The sequence below is a fragment of the Serinus canaria genome, chromosome 5 (genome assembly GCF_022539315.1).
Source record: "Serinus canaria isolate serCan28SL12 chromosome 5, serCan2020, whole genome shotgun sequence".
Classification (NCBI taxonomy): Eukaryota; Metazoa; Chordata; class Aves; order Passeriformes; family Fringillidae; genus Serinus; species Serinus canaria.
This window is the reverse complement of record NC_066319.1, coordinates 29,027,245-29,044,768: the sequence shown is the minus strand read 5'-3', so window position 1 is coordinate 29,044,768 and position 17,524 is coordinate 29,027,245. Positions and strand designations below refer to the sequence as shown.

Here is a 17,524-nt window from a genome sequence, read left to right as displayed (position 1 = left end):
CAGGTGGGTGTGTCTTATGCTGCAAGCAGTTGCATGCTGGATAAGGCTTCCTTCCCTAGGAGGAAAATGTCTTGTGGCTTACAAGAGAACGGCTAACACATCATGCCAAAAATTGCAAAGAATGAAAGAATAGTTTGGGTGGGAAGAGATCCTAAAAATCTAGTTCCAAACTCCTGCTATGGGTAGGGTCACCAGCAACTTGGCTTTATAAAGGGTGTTAAGCCTTGAAGGCTTATGTGTACACAAGTTGTGTAGGCAATGTATGAATCTCTAGTACAGTATTTCAAAAGTGACAAATGAATTTACCTATAGGAAGATTCCAACACCCGTGGCCATTAGGTTGTTGGTTCCTCTGTTGAAGTGTCAGAGCAGAAGGTATCACACAAACCTGTTTGCAAGGACTGCAGAAAGAATCCTTTTGCTATTTATTCAAGCAGCCACTGCTGGTCATGACAGTAAAATAAAATCCAATCCTGTCCTCCAGTTAGTCAGCATCTGGTCACTTATAACTGCTTTCTAGCTTCCATTTTCTTGCTACTATACAGGTATACCTACAAATAAATTTCGTTGTGATCATGTCCCAAAGACTGAAGTGAGCAACCGCAACAACAATTAAACAAAACTGCAAAATAAGCCAGAAAAAGGATTGATTTTATTAGGAATGGTACATTTAAATACATGTAAGACTTTGGGATTAATTTACATATTTCTTCCAAAAATGTTTCCCTTCTTTGACAATACAGAAGTTAAAAAAAAATATCTAATTCCAAATTGTAAGAACAACAGTATTTGCAGTGGAATTTCTATTAATCAAAACAAGTGTGCATTCCGGAGATTTTGACTACACTTTTCCTGGGAATTTTTTTTGCTGCTCTCGTTACTAAAATAACCTTCCTTTCCATCAAGACTATTGCTAGTCATACACATGTTATTCAGTATCACACTTTTGGGTATGAAAGCTATGTCACTTTTATAAACATCAAAAACATGGACATGCATATTGACATTTCTGTGCAGTTTTATGAAGTCACCTGTCAAATAAGGTCTATACATACAATACCACATACTAGTGAATTACTGTAAAATTATTATAATGGATTCCCAATAAACCTGACATCTGGATGGTATGTCTCATTTTAACAGAAAATTCCAGCTTTCATTACTGCTTAACATTGTATTAATCCATTATCCAAGTGAGCAATATTCAACTAACCAATGTGTATTCCTGAAAGTCTTTTGCAAATTAAGCATATTGTCAAGGTCATGTAAAGCTGGAACTTAAACAGCCTGTTAAGCCAAGCAACAGGGAAAAAGGGGAACTCTAAACTAATTTTATCTGGTCCATTCATTCTCGCACAGAAAAGTAGCCACAGAACCTTAAAGGAATTAAATCTATACTTCCTGTTCTCAGACTTAATACCAAGGACAAAAGCTAACATAGTATTTTGGAAGTCAAAGGCCTTGGAGGTGGAGGGGAAAGTAGGGGCAAGAGAGGGAGAAAGCAGCGTATTGTCTCATCCCATTACCTCAGCATTATGTGTACATAATATATCTATGATAGAAATGTTTACTAATAGCAGGGAAAAAAATAAAAAAGACTTCCCACTCCAGACTTCACTGAAAGAAGAAAGCTGACAGCCAGCCCCTCCTCACAGAGATGGCCTATTTGATGACAGGCACTTTGGCAATGTAAGAGGAGGTCACCCTTTCATCATGTTAACTCTTCCCCTCCCAGATCTCACATATAACTTGTCTCAAGTCTTGAAGAAACTTGAATCAAATTAATTAATACATCTCTCAAAGCAGGTTAACTACGGCTATGAGCAGAGCTCGACCTAGAACGAGATTTTCTTTTAGAAGAAGAAGGAGAGGGGGAAGAAGCTATCAAGCTGGAGCGGTGGCTTTTGTGGGAGTAACTCTTTTTAGGAGTACGACTGCGAGAACGAGAGCGGGATCGAGAGCGAGAGCGGGATCGAGAGCGAGACCTGGACCTGGAGCGGGACCTTGACCGGGACCGGGACCGGCTGTCCGATCTGGAAGATCCCGTAGACCTGGATCTGCTGCGAGATCTTGAGTAACTCCGTGATCGAGATCTGCTTCTAGAAAAGCGTAATTAAAAGCTTTAGTCTCGCCTCTTACTAAATTTAAACTATCATGTAAAGTTTACAACTACTTTGTGCGCGTAGCCCACCCATCCGAACATGTGAAAGTGCTATTCACAGCATTCAGCCATTTCACAGTGCCGCTGGATTTCTGCTATGCTCCATCCTGACAGTATCTTAGGTGAAGGCCATCAGAAACTGCTGGCCTTGACACTCTCTGCTAGTGTAGCACAATATGAACTGCCTAGTAAGAGATGCCTCTCCCCAGCTCCTGCCAGGAGAAGAGAAACCAATTTTTAGGCAGGGGAATCTCTATCAAAGAACAACTCTTTGTCTGCATACATCCTGCCTTGAAGTATCATTTGATTTATTAAGAAGAACACAGAAATGGAACTTTATACCTGTGGTGTTTATTCTCTCTAGAAAAGCCATGCAAACAAGAGTTTCTTTCAAGAGCCTAAGTCTCTAAAGGTGGGGATCACCCGCATACTTTAACACCTTCACTAGTAATGCATCCCTTTTTTCACAGAAAGAGACAATGAAAGAGCTGCAGCCAACATGTTTTTTTAATGACTGAGCAGCAGAACTGCTTAGAAATAATGCAAGCAAGCTAACTGATTTTCTTTTATTCTCCTGAAAAAGTTGGCTTTCACAACTATTTGAAAAATATTTCACAGGACTGTGAACAGCTTTCCTTTAATTTAAACATTTTTAATACCAAAATTCATGCTTTAAGTTGTTCTTTCTTTATAATACCACATTTTGTCTTTAAAAAAAAAAAATTACATCCAAAAGTGTTCTATTTACCCTGTTTCAGCAAGTTAGTTCTTATCTTAATCTGTTTACACTGCTAAAAAGTGGTTCTGTGCAGTGATATTTAGCTTGGGGCCAAAAAAACTACATAATCAAATTTTGGCACTAACACTACCCAAATCCATGCCCTCAGCAGAATTTTATCATGCCAGGTGACATACCTATGCCTTCTGTGGTCTTCAGTCAGTTTAATTCTGCGTCCATTCAGCTCAGTGCCATCCAGTTTTTCCAGAGCACTCTTCATGTCACTGTAAGATGCAAACTCCACAACCCTGTACACCATAATGAAATGAATGAAAAGTTTCAGAGAAAGAAAAAAAGTAAGGAAAGCAGGTCTGGCCCTTTTAAATCTGTTGATTCACAGCTTTCTGTTTTATCTCCTGAAAGCCAGTTTTTAACATGGTTAATAAGAAAATATGCACCAACAGTCCTAGCTATCCATACCTATCACATCTACTTAAACAATACCAGAACTGCCATCTGCAAGGAGATGGAGAAAATGCAGGAAGCTACACAAACCTGCATCAGCTGAGGAAATATCTTTCAGTCCTCCACTAAACTGCACCCAAAAGCTGTCCAAGGAACAAAACAAGTTTGCAGACTCTTCTGCCCTATTTAAGAATTTTAACAGTAAACAGAAAAGTCCAGTCTTTCTTGTTTTTTAAATCTGAACTCAAAAAAGGGTCTATGTTGCATTGGTTTGCAGTGGCTCTAGAGCAGTTTTGCCAGCACGGACACTCTATTCACACTTCCTTCTCTCCTGCTTTGTTGTGCAGGACCTTTGTAGTCTGCAGAATGAGAACAGAGAGTAGGCAGGTAGGTATTCCCCATGGAAGTTGGTTATGTTCATTTCCCATGACTCTGACTGCTGAACCAGTGTAAAGCAGCCACAGACGAGGAGGTGTTTTGGCCTCAGATCATAAATGATTATATAAAAATAATAAGACATCAGGACTGAACATTTGAAAGGAATTTTCCCTTCCTTTCCTGCTTTCATCCATTGTTTTCAAGACAGAGAATAGAGACTGAACTCCTACTTACTAACAGTTCATGTTTTGGATTGTTTTGGTTCTTTAAGTGGAGAAATTTCAGCATCTAAGCCACCCCACAGATTTATATTTCCCTTCTTCTGTATTAGAGGAAAAATCATGCTCTTAATAGTTTCACCTATTATATCACACAAAGACATAAAATGAACTTACCCTTCATTCCTGTTGTTTCTGTGTGCATCCACATAGGTGACCTCCCCTGCCTTTCTCATGACATCTTTCAAGTCCTACAGCAAAAGTTAACATTTTAGTTTGAACAGGATACAAATGAGTCAGGTAGCAGAACACTCCCCTAACACTTTTCCCTGCTAAAACTGCTTAATGGTTTTTAATTTCTATATTTAAAGAAATATATATAGATAATTTAGAAAAAAGTTTCTGAAACAGCTTATGTAATAGCAGCTGCATATAGAAAGGATCCATCATTTTACAGCTACAGTGAATAAAACACTGCTTTCGAGATAATCCTACATCCCAAAACAAGCTGTTATGAAAACACAATGCAATACTTAAAATACCAACATGTCCCCTGAAATCGGAACTGAGAAATGCAGCAGTATTAAATCCAGATTTTCATAACTAATGCCCCAGTTAAATGACATTCCAATAAATGTAGACAAATTCAACCTTTATGCTCACCTCCCCCAGCTTCAAAGCAAAATTAAAAGCAAAAAGGTTTAACTACAATGTAATTCAAAATTTTACAAAGGAATTTTTCTTTTAAAGTTTCATTTGAGTATCCATCACGCTATAGTGTCACATCAATAGACATCCTTGTCTTAAACTTAACAGAGGCTAAACATGGACAAGTAAAATTACTTGCTTAGCAATAGGAGAGAGTACAAACAAATAAAGCAAAAGGTCACTAAAAAGCTAAACATTTGTCTAAGTTAAGGCAGCACTTTTACCCAACAGTATCTGGTATTTTATAATCCCACACTACTTACCGCAGCACACCACAAGTGGCAGGTGATATAAGGTACCTTAAGCAAAGAGCTGCTTGTCCAATACCTAGCTGGCCAAGAGGAACTCTCTTACATGAGAAAGGCAGTGATGGCTCATAGCAATATGCTTCACGGAGGTACCAGAGGCCCTGAAAGCACTGGACATAGTCTCCAGTCTCCAGAAGTGGCTAAAGAACCCGAGGATGATCTGTGCTAGCCAATCGAGATCAAACCCAGGCAAACCAAGATCTAGACTGCCAAAAAACAGGAGTGTCATAGGAACCAAAAGGAAAATTCAGAACAGGCCAAACCCTAGAATTTCAGCCACTAGAAAACCCCCAAATCTTTGGTTCTTTTTCCTCCACACAAGAAAAATGAAGGTTAACCAAATCAAGGTTGTTAGAAGAGGTTCAAAATGCACTTGGTTAGAATTAGAAATACACTTAAGGAACAAAAGACTACAAAACAAAAAGCCAAGAAAAAACTTTAGAACATTTGCCACAGAATAAAAAAGCTTAGCTTTATCTAGTATTCTGATTCAATAGTTTTATGTTAAAAACTTGCATGTGGAAAGTAGTAGGTATTTTCCTTGTTTCACAGGTCCTAATATAAAGAAACCCTAATAGCAAATGAAAATGGGTCCCTATTAGTACCATTAAAAACAATACTTCAAATTACCTCAGTTTAGAGATGATAGACAAAATTTTGGCTGTGCTCAAGTCAATGAGACTTTAACCAGACCAGGACTGGTAAGTCAAAAGAAGTTAGAAAATGTTAATCTATGCAAATCTATTTCCCACATCAGTAACTTTAGGCTTTAAGATTGAGGCTCCAACAATCTTGCACACTATGCGCTGAATCCTAAGAAACATGAAATATCATTTGTAATCACAATGTCAACACGATTAAGATGCCAACATTATTTTTTTAAAGAGAAGTGTGCATGTGTTATAAAAGCTCAACATTCTGTAATTAGGGGAATGTTTTAAAAGTTACCTGGTATCACCTAACCAGTGGAACAATCAAATTTTATCTTAAGTTTACTGCTCTGGGTCACCTTAAATAGCACAAGAAATCCTTGTTGTCCTTAGCACCAGAAAGAAATAAGGCGTAGGACAACCATAAATAGGAAAATATATCTTGATATAACACAGACCTACTTTTCTCAACTGCTTGGAAATTTGATTCTGGGAAACTGATGAGGGTGGTTAGAAAGTTCTAAACATGCAGAAATAAATGTTTGCTTAAAAAAAAGGAGAGTTCTCACAGTTTGTCTACTGCTTAGAGATGGGATTATCTATTAACAATATAGTCAACAATCTGAGGAAACTGATCTGAATACAAATTTTCTGGCTTTTTCTATGTTTAAATATCCCAACAGAGTAACTTTTAAGGGAGATAGATGTTCTCAAAGTATGGGGATCTGGACACAAATACTAAATTCTGTGTGCAAATTTAAAAGCAAGGTTCCATAATGAGTGTGCTTCCTAGCAGGGATTAGAAGGGAAAAATAATGGCACTACTGTTAATGGATTAGCTATTTTAATGTGTTATAAGTAGCACAGTTAGAAGCTAAAACACTACAGTCAGTACAAAAGCAGTACAACTTCACAAGTAAATGCAGCTTGCATATGGTTGTTCCCTTCAAATGATGTCTATTTAAGCAGGTATCGAAAAGTCTCTCATGCTAACTTATAATATATTTAAGAGACTTTAAAACATTTAATTAGAATACTAAAAGATTCACCAGTATGAAATCTGAATTGGGTGGGCTTCAGATTAAAGTGTAAGTACACATAAAGCCATTATAAATATTCACAAGTAAAAGAATGTTACAAAAATGTTAATTTTTTTTCAAATTATGCATTTGACACTGAACAGCATTATAGGATTTGTTTTCCTTAACACTCCATTACAGCTTACTTCTCTGGTCCCTACTGTTGTTTCCAAGTGACAATCTCTTCAGAGATGTAGCTGTGTAGCACACCCAGAAGATATTTAGATTAAATCCAGTTGATCATCACATCAACTCAGCTGGTTTTCTTTAGTTATTCAATAATTAACACAACTGCTCTGTTACAAACCCTTTGAACCTCTCATGCAGAAGATAAACTGAGTTCAGCCGTTTATCTGCATGGATTGCACCCAACTCTTACGAAACACATCAGCAGAGCTCCAGGCAAGCCAAGAAGCCTCCTTGTGGGGAAGTAGCTCCAAGACCGAGGCTTTGAACATTCAACATGTCCTACTGCATCTTTCAGGACTTTTATCAGTCTCTTTATTCAAAGAATATATAGGTTAATGAACAAGACTAAACTCCACTATTCACTCACCTTTTATAAATAGCATCTGTTGCTATGTCCTTACAAAGTGAACTTTCTATATACACTGTACACTACAGAGAACATAACTAAAAGAATTGATTACATGGCCATTCTATTAAAAGCCAGCAAAATATTAGACAAGAGTTGAAAAAATAAAAACAAAAAAAAGGTGGTAAGAAAGCTTTAAATTACAAGTACTGAAAGTTTGGTGTTTAAAAAAAAAGTATCTACAATAAGCATACTCAACACAGTAGCTCTCTTAAAATTCCCTCTATTAATGATGTCTTACCAGAATTCTCAATCATTAACTGGGTCACAAAACTATTTTGCAAAATATAAGAAAAGACTATAAATTACAATCAAAACAAAGGCATGCACCTCCAGGTATAACAATACAAAAGGATGACATAGTTTGAATTAATGCAAAGTTTCAATATTTTAGAAACAATCTAGAATCTTCCAAAGCTTTATCAGTTGGCAAACAGAATTAAGAATCAGTTCCCAACCACAAAATCTAGTTACAGAATATTTGCACAGCTTTGAAACAAAAGACTTCTGTGAGCGCTTGAATGTTAATTTTCACCAATCCCTGAGGTTTTTTCCTTATTTTTTGTTCACATTAAATATTTATGATGGCTTTATTAAGAAATTAGACTGAACGCAGTCTACTTACGAAGTAGTAAAATAAGGTGTAAAAAAGAGACAGTAAGATGCTAACTCACCTGCCAGCTGATACGGGATGAAAGGTTTTCAACAATGATCCTGTGTTCAGTGCGAACAGGAGGCCCATACCGGCTGGAAGAATTCAAAGAGGAAGAAAAAAGAAAAAATTCTCCAGCATAAGGAATTTAAAACTTAAGAAATCTGACATTTTCTACAATTTGTTGAAAGATTTAAGCAATTTCCTTACTGATGGACTGCAGACTTGATTCTTCTTAGTAAAGAGTATATTTAAGACTCCACGAGAAGAGTGTCCCAATTTTTTTCAGAACACCCAGATCTTTCAAGTATTTAAACAAGAGGAGCCAGAGTCATAAAACTGGCAGGATGAGTCTCATTTTTCCATTATTGCAAACCTCTTCCTGTCTAGCACTGGCAGTCTGACATCATGAACGTTACTACAACGTCAGATGCCCACGACTTTCAATCAAGCAAACTTGCTACTTTGAAAGGCCGCTTTTAGCCTGGACCTCGGAACAATTATACCACACTAAGGTTACTACCACTAAAGTAAAAAAAAAAAAAAAATATCTAATTAACATGCTTGCATATGCAAATTAAAAGTGAAAAGATGTAATGTGTAGCTGTCTGGCAGAATACATGCAAATCTGCAGAACTTTCACTGCACGTTGGCACAAGGTTCACCACAGGCTCTAATCAGTCCAAGTGGACAACTCCACAAATACTGTGTGTCCTCTAGAGGAATTCTAGAGATGAGCTGTGTCCTGATTTTCACATTCCATCGCTGGAGGGAGACTCTCCTGCTTGGTCAGCAAACTTAGTCAACTGGTATTTACTAACACGTGCAGAAGTGTTTATCTTGTGCCCTAGCATTGCTCCTTTTCTAGGCTGAGCTGAAGTAAGCATTTTGATAACCATACAACTGGAAACATGAAAAGTTGGTTAGACAGTAAATACCTTGAATTATTGCTCTACAATATCCTATTTATCACATAAGCTCAATTTGGTGACAAAAGCTGCAACAGAGAAGCTCTGCATTTCTCTTGACTTAGTGTTAAAATCAGCCAATCCAACTGCAGCAATACTTCTTCACATCATTTACATGACAGCAGGAAGCAAGACCAGCATAGTGCCTACAATATGGCAAAGGGACTTCATAATAAGTTTGTGAACCTCTCCAAGACAGTTAAACTGCTTTAAAACCCCCACTCTCCTCAGCCTGAGAAGGCAAGTAATAGTAATGAACCTGCAAGGTTTGAGAACATAAAACTTCTTTTGTGAAGCTATACAGGGAAACAGAGCTGGATCCCTAAATCACAAAAAGAAAACTCCAGTTCTTTTGTTACTGGAAGAGAAAACGGACAGAGAGCCCAGACCACCTACCTAGATCCACTCTGCGACTGGTAATAACTGAACCGTTGTGAGAATCTTCCCCTTCCTCTTCGGGCTCGAGCATGTTCAATTGTGACCCTTGTGACAGAAACAAAAAAAAACCAAGCCCATAAAAAAATTAAAACAACAAACTTCAAGTATTTGACATTGACTTAAATATTATCACAACTGGAAGCAAATGTGCACAAACAAGAATTATCTTGCCCTTGCAAGCAATGATTTATAACACAACCACTGGCATTTCTTAAAGTGCCAGATCAGTGTTTTTTCTCATTGGCCTCCCTCAGATTTATGAAAATTGTCATGAGTCTGTAATTCAGACAAACACTTGAATTTGCTCAACCAGAGCCCAGAAGAGAAAAGAATACTAAAATAACTAACAACAACCTAATGACTTAAAATTACAGCTTCCATAATCACAATAAAAATTACTGCAACATTCAAAGACTATAGTTGACGTTACTGCCGACTGAAGGGCAACGATCAAAATGATAACAGGCTACCATCAGATTATTTTCTGGTCAACAGACAGATAAATACTAAATAAGTTCAATTCACTCTTACTATTATTCCTAATGAGAAGATCTTGAGTTACCTTTGAAAGAGAACTAAGTGAAAGTAGAGAAAACTGTCAGCCCTGCTCTAAACCACTCCTCCTCCAGTCTCAAGCTAATCTTTGCCTTAACCAAGACTGGATCCCAATGAATGTCTTTACAGTTATGGAAGGTATATCCCACCAGAGAACCACAGGAAATGGGTGTCAGAGCACAAGATAATGCACTGCATTTAGAGGCAAAGCACTTTTTCTATTCTTAAGGGAAATTAGGGTATCACACTTACCTTTCATCACACAGCTCTTTACCATTTAGTTCATAAATTGCATCATCAGCATCCCTGTGGTCTTCGAATTCCTAAAAAGAAAATTGGAATAAAAATTTATTTTCCCTCACAATATATGCAAATACTAATAAACATGCTTCTTTATAAATTTTACATTTCTATAGCACTATCACCAAGAACTCTGAATAAGGAAGCTAGTTCCTAGTACACTTATGAATGAAAAGCAAAGCCATTTCTATTCAGGATAATTTCTTCTCCCTCCATCCCACAAACTCCTTTGCCTCGCCAGTTGTTTCAGTATAACTTATTTGCAGGACCTATTAATAAATTACCTGGTTTGCTAAGAAATATCAAAAATATTTTTGGGGAGACGTGGGGGAAACTACTTAAAGGCATATAATTTAAAGCACAGCTCCACATACAGGAAAACTGAATATAACAGCATGAGCTGATCAAATGCAGAATGTGCACTGCCAAAACTCTCTTAAGATTAAATTCTTACTGAACCGGCAAAGAAAGACTGAACCAGAAAAAAAGCCCTCCTAATTCTTTCTGAGTGAATTCAGTTCACTAGCTGGGCAAAAAGATGCCCATGTAAGAAGAGTATGAAACATAAGCCCTTCTTCAGCACTGGCCACCTGTGGGTCCAGATCAACTACAACAAGCATAATTCCATTTACTGTTGCAATGGAATCTGTCACTTCACTTTTGGCAGAAATGCTGCTTTAGTCAGCCCGAGTAGCCTCTGCCCACTATCCAGCCCACTGGTTCTTGGCAAAGCTGCTTGTACAGCTCTGAAGGAAACTAGGTCAAGAAACCTACCCAGATGAAAAACAGCACACTTTGTGCAGGAGGTGAGGGTCAAAAAGTGTTATTTTTCAACCAGATCAACTTCCCAGGTAGGTACATTTTATGTAGCTGGACAACTGCAGCAACACCATGAGAGGCAAGGGAACAAAGGAAAGAAATAAAGCAGAGAGAACAAGCAGCTGGGTAGGGACTGCTAGCAGCAACAGTGCAGATGGAGAGAAAAAATTGTGGAACTGCAGCTTGCAAAGAAACGAACAACAGAAAAGAAGCTTCTCAAGTTGAAGAAAGCGTTTGCATAATTATAAACTGCTTTTCAGAAGCAATACTAGCTTAAGCAATTTTCCCCCTTCTGCACTGAAATTTGTTTCACTACCAAGTGAAACATCACACATCCTTGCATGATGATGCAAAGATTATCTTAAGACACATAATTTAGGTCCAGCATTTAAAAGCATCAATAGTTGGCAACTGCAAGTCCCATTATGTCAACTACTTTCTAACAAACTGAACATGTGCAAGTCTATCTAGCTTTATGGTCTGAAGTGTAAAAACATTATGCCCTGAAATCTACAAAATTTAAGTAAATATAATTTGTTTCAAAGATTAAGCAATGATTTCCATAAAGCACAACAAAACATGATTTTAGCACTATAATATTCACTTAGTTTTGTAATATGTTTTATAAATTCAAGTCTTAAGTAACAGAAAATAAAGATGAACTGACAGCACAAGGCCAATAAAGTGCCATGAAGGATAATGCCATTCCATGTGTTTATAAATGACATGGATGACAGGATCAAGAACAGCCTCAGCAGTTTTGTGTCTGACACCGAAGTGGGAGGACAAACAGATATACCAGAATGAAAAACCATCCCACATAAAGACCTTGATAGGCTGAAAGATTAGGCAAGCAAGAATCACAAGTCTTAATGAGAGATAAAACATGAAGTGCTGCATGTGGCCTAAGACAATCCTAAGCAGCAGAATCTGCTGGGGGCTGAGTGGCTGGAGTGCAGCTCTGCTGAAAAGGACATGGAAATCCCTGTGGAGAGTCAGCTAAGCATGAGTCAGCAGCGTGGCCTTGCTGCAATGACAGCAAATCGTATCCTGGGCTGCATCTGTAGGAGTACAATCAGCAGACCAAGGGGTGCTGTTATTCCACCCTACTTGGCATTTGTTAGGCCACACCTGGAACACTGTGTTCAGTTTTGGTCTCTCCAGCTCATAAAAGACATTGAAAAATTGGACTGAGACTAGCGGAGGGCAACCAAAACTCATCAGAAGGTTGGGTAACAAAGAAAAGTTGAGAGAGCTGTGTTTGTCCAGCAGGAAGAAAAGGTAGCTTCAAGGGAATACAGTCAGTCTTCCAAAACCTAGAACACAGTTACACAAATAATGGAAGTGATTTCTGATATGGGTGCACAGTGATGGGATGACAAGTATGGGAGGGAAAGTTGTTTAGATGCAAAGAAAAAACATTTTATTCTGAGAACAATGACATTATTTATACAAATTTATGAGACAATTATTCAAGCTTATTAGTGATCTTTGCAAAGAAAGTGGTTCCACCTAGGAACTAGAGAAGAGGGAGGATTGACTGACTTGCTTACAGAAGCTGAACAGAAGTTGTTCCTGAATGAGTCAATAGCCCTGCCCAGGAACAGAAGAGGAACACTCAAGGAAAGGGAACTGAGAAATAGCAGCAATTGGAAAGAGCACTCTAAATATAAACTCAGGCTCATGTCTACATCAGCCATTTACTTCCAGACTTTTAAGAGACAGGTATTTACCTGCTGGCAATCAACAAGCAGCTCATAATGCAGGAGAACCAGAAACCACCATGTGTAGGAGTTAAGGAGCAATATTCCCATGAAACTAAAGTAGGCAAAGCCTGTCCTTTTGTTCCTTTCCAATAACTTCACTCAAGGGATTGATCTTGGCAGAAAGAGTGACATGTAAGCCTGCCATTATGCGAGGGCAGTATCAGCCTTTCAAGCCTGAACTAAGCACTGCACAACAGCTAATTCTCAATTCTCATGAGATAATAGTTAAAACACAGGCTGATTCTGAGTCAATCTGTGAATCTGTAAAGCTGCAAAATTTGGACACTTAGGAGCACAGAGCTCTCGAAAGCAGTGGTAGGTACCTGAGATACAACGAACTGTCTATTTAATTTCATAGTCTGACAGACAGATGTGCCCTACAAACATGTACTGATGATGAATTTGTTGAACTTCAGCTGCACAAGATTTCAAAGCTATGCTGCTTGGATACACCAGCCAGCACCTATACTACACCTGTTGTCTTAGCCAACTACTCTGCTTTTATGTCAGGCTATTATCTAAGAAACATGACCAAGAAGACTGCAAGGGCTCAGAAAGGCATTTAAGTGGTTCTTATAAACTCTTCTCCTGGGTCAAGACTGCAAAATTTTGTACTGCCATAACAGAATATTTATACAGTATTCAGAAATGAGGGGTAAATTTTAAACCCGCGGATCAAACAATGTATTTAAGGCAGCTGGAATATTACCGAGATTTTGAGCAAAACCTAGCCAAAACTGTAATCCAAAATTATGAAAAACCTTCTGAAATGTTTATTAATATTTTCTATTTCCCACTGCAACTATTATCTTAAATATCTTCCTTTCCTTGACATCATCCTAGCAAAGTTAGTACCTGCAAGCAACAGCAAGGAAAACAAAGCTGTTACATACCACAAACCCAAATCCATTTTTCAGATGGATTTCTCGTATGCGACCATATCCCTTGAAGAACTTCTCTACATCCCGTTCACGAGCACGTGAGCTCAAGTGTCCAACAAAGACACGGCAGCCACTCATCTTAAGGTTGATGCTAAAAATGAAAACAGCACCGTTTATCAGATTAGTAAACTTAAAATAGGGTGATTAAGATCACTTTTACATCTCAGAAATCTTGGTTAAATAGGATTTGATTTTACTATCCTCCAGGTATACATGTTAAAAGCCTGATCCTCTACAGCCACAGAAAGGATAAAATCCTGTCTTGCTGACTTCTAGCATAACCTACAAAGAACTTCCAGTTTTGTACTTTTTAATCATGAAACTTAAAATCCCAAATCTGTAACTTTAAAGATTTTACTGGGTTAGCAGCTGCTGGGAAAAAAAACAAAACAAAACAAAACAAAATTCATATGACAATTATTAGAATAATAACAAAAAAATTCTTGAAACTTTTGCTTTCATCTAGAAAAATCTCTGCAATAAAATTTTATTAGCACACTAACGATAAATGGTAGTCATCAAATTATTATGATTTCCAATAACCATAAATAGAAGTTATTTTAACAGTCTACCTGGTTTTGAAAAAGAATTTTGCATTATGAGATTTCAACAATGGCAAAAATAAAAAAGGCATTTAAATTTTTAAAGCAATCCACTGATCCAGGATATATAATTTGAGATATTCTATGTAAAACACTCTTTTACCTTAAAGGCGTCACTTTTTCAGTTTATGTGGTTTAAAAATTTTTAAGATCTCATAAGTGAAAAATATTAATTATTTGTCTCACTCAATGAGCTTGCTGCCATAGGAAAAAACAAAGAATCTGAACCCTAATGAATGGAAATATGACATGGTCTTGCACTACAATAAAAATGATGGGCTGTAATGCAGGCAAAGTAAACAGACAACATGTCATGTTAGCTGTGAAAGCAATTCCAGTCAGTTTGAATGCAGTATTTTGATTTAATGTGATTTACCTTCTCTGTTACCCTACACCCATTAGGTTTCTATGGAATACTTTCTTTACTCAGACTTACCATGCCATCTGAGAAGTGCCAGAGTTTTGGAAGCTTGGGTACTGGGCTTTTTATGGGGCGAGGGGTTGAACTGCGACAGCACTTACTGAGATTGGCCTCAATCCCCGAACCTCGGAAGAGCCTACGCTGCCCTTTGTAGCCATTCACTCCTTTGTGCTCACCCATGCATTTTGATGCCCACAGGGAAATCCGGTTCAGGGGGCTGGTTCAGCTCCCTCGCGGAGTGCCCAGTCTTCCAACACACGGTTTCCCTGGCGCACTCTTACCGCACAAACACTGGCCAGGCCAGCGATGGATATTAAAGGAAAGGCAGGCCCTCGTAGAGGAAGGATAGCCTTACGTAACTGTATGCTTTAAAACACGGCAAGAACAGCCACTTTGGCAACAGCGCTCATTTTGGGAACAACAGAGATTTGAAAGATTAAAATGACTGCGTAACTGCAGTTCGATATTTTTAGTGCTAGAAAAATAAGGTGGAGAGAAGAATCACAGAAGGAAATGAAAATTGGGTGGGTGGGTAGAACTTATCACCACTGAAACTGTCAAATATACTGCGAAAGACTTACGAACAACCCATCCGCGCGTTATTTACTCATTATCAAGGAGCACAATGGATGCGAGATCTGTATTGACACCTGCGAGGCGCGGAGCTTCACACGTCGCTCCTACCACAATGAAATCGAGTTCGCTCGCTGACGACTCGGTAGGTGCGGAAAAGCCCCCGGGAGGCACGGACCCACAGCAAGCGGCCATCTGCTCCTCCCTCCTTTCGAGAAGCCGTGAGGATCCGGGACTGCGCAAGGCCTGCGGCCTGCCCAAGGCAGCCGGGCCCTCTTCAGAGGCCCGCCGCCATCACGGCGCCGGCCCACGCAGCGGCGCCGGCCCCTCCGGCTCTTCGAAGCTTTGCGCTCGCCTCCAATCCGCGACGGCTCCTCCCGGCCATCCCGCCGGGATCAGCCCTCCCCCCTCAGGGCAGCGATGGATGGCGGCCGCCCCCCCCCAGTCCCCCCCGGCCGCGGCCCCGCCGAGCGCCCGGGCCTGCGGCGCCGCGCGGCGCCAGCGCGGCCTCCGCCCGCCGCCCCCGGCCTCGGCTCGTTCCCGCCCCACCGCAGGGTACCGCCGCCAGAACCCCGCCGGTGGCTCCCCGCGCCCGCCCCGACCCCCCGCGGTGAAGGGGCGACCACGTACCGTCGCGGAGCAGCGAGTCCTGCTGGCCGTGAGGGAACCGCTCTGCGGCCGCGGCGACAATGGCTGCCGGCTGCTCCACCGACCGACGGCCGCGCGACCACCGCGCCTGCGCACAGCCGCCCGCACCGCCCCGCCCGCAGCGCGCCGCGCGGCACGACGGGAGATGTAGGCGCGGGGGGTAATGGCGGAGAGCTTCGAGACCATCCCGCTCCCGCCCTCCGCCACGGGCAGGGACATTTCCCGCTAGACCGGGATGCTCAGAGCCCCGTCCAGCCTGGCCTTGCACACAACCAGGGATGGGGTATCCACAGCTTCCATGGCAGCCTGTTCATGCTGAACTGCCTGTGACTTTTTGTCTAAGACATGGCAAAACAGATAATAATTCTGCTTAACAAGTGGAGGAAAAAATTCACACGTCCAGAGAATTAATCTAGAGTGTTGCATTCGCAGCTCAGTCCTGCTAACAGAAGTGTGCTGCGGCCAGCCCCTCACTACCATCTTCTCTTCGGCACGCAGAATGACGCTGCTTTGGACAACGCCGCAATATTGTTAATCGTTGACACCAGGGGGAAACCTTGGCTGGGAAAAAGCGTCTAGTGAAGATCCAGGCCTGGATGGCAGAAGCAGTTTTTCCATGAATAAGCAGCACACTCCTGCTTTATCAGTGTCAGATATACTCACTTTATGGACTTCTTACAGTATAATTAACGACAGTTTACAGTATAATGACCAGGATGAAAAAGATCTGTTTTGTCAATGTAGCATAGCTTGTTAAGTCTTCACTGTCCCAGTGCTTAAAATATAACTACAGTTTGGTTTGCCCATTTTTCCCCCTTGTCTGACAGCATCATGTCTGGATTTCCTGTTTTAACTTGAAGTAAATATCTAAGTTGCACTTATGATATTGTATGTTAGATTCAGGCATCATTCAAATTTATTGCCCTCTCTAGGAGGGAAATAACCTATACATTAAACATCCACATAATAAATAGAATCTTTTAGGTTGGAAATGATCCTTTGAGGTCATCTGGTCTAATACCCCAAGACTGCCCAGGCCCATGTCCAGTCAGCTTTTTAGTATCTCTCAAGATGTAGGCTCCACAACCTCTCTGGACAGCCTGACCTAGTGTTTGACCACCCTTAGAGCAGAAAAAAAGTATTTTCTTGTGTTCAGATGAAGCGTCATGGGTTTCAGTTGCCAGTGGATGCTACTGAGAAGAATCTAGCACCCTCCTCTTCATTCCTTCCCATTCAGGTATTGCTACACATTCAGCCTTCTCCAGGCTGAATGATCCCAGCTCTCTTGGCCTCTCCTTACATGAGAAGTGCTCCAGTCTCACATCTTTGTGGTGACATGCTGGATTTGCTTCAGTAAGTCCATGTCCCTTTTGTGGACATAACACTCCAGATGTGGCCTCTCCAGTGCTGTGTAGAGGGGCAGAATCACCTCTCTTGACCCTCCAGTGTTGCCCTGGCTAGTGCAGCCCAGGATGTGACTGTTGCCACAAGGCAGCTGATGTGAGCTCTTACTTGGTAAGAAAATGGAGAAATGTGACTACAGAACACAGCTAGCTGTAGT

At 40.2% G+C, this 17,524-nt stretch overlaps 1 protein-coding gene across 2 annotated transcripts; it reads right to left on the bottom strand.

Moving 5' to 3' along the window:
• Positions 1 to 630: 630 nt before the first annotated feature.
• Positions 631 to 16,095, bottom strand: LOC103826605 (serine/arginine-rich splicing factor 5-like). Of its 2 annotated transcripts, none has more exons than XM_030239910.2 (8): positions 15,946 to 16,095; positions 13,672 to 13,810; positions 10,146 to 10,216; positions 9,297 to 9,383; positions 7,955 to 8,027; positions 4,118 to 4,191; positions 3,077 to 3,187; positions 631 to 2,099 (listed from the first exon to the last, which is right to left on the bottom strand). In XM_030239910.2, the coding sequence occupies exons 2-8, from the start codon at positions 13,795 to 13,797 to the stop codon at positions 1,808 to 1,810; spliced, it is 834 nt and encodes a 277-aa protein (XP_030095770.1). In that variant the 5' UTR covers positions 13,798 to 13,810; positions 15,946 to 16,095; the 3' UTR covers positions 631 to 1,807. The 2 variants fall into 2 exon arrangements, with proteins under 2 accessions (XP_030095770.1, XP_009100232.2); XM_009101984.4 differs by lacking the exon at positions 15,946 to 16,095 and adding an exon at positions 15,324 to 15,471.
• Positions 16,096 to 17,524: the final 1,429 nt, after the last annotated feature.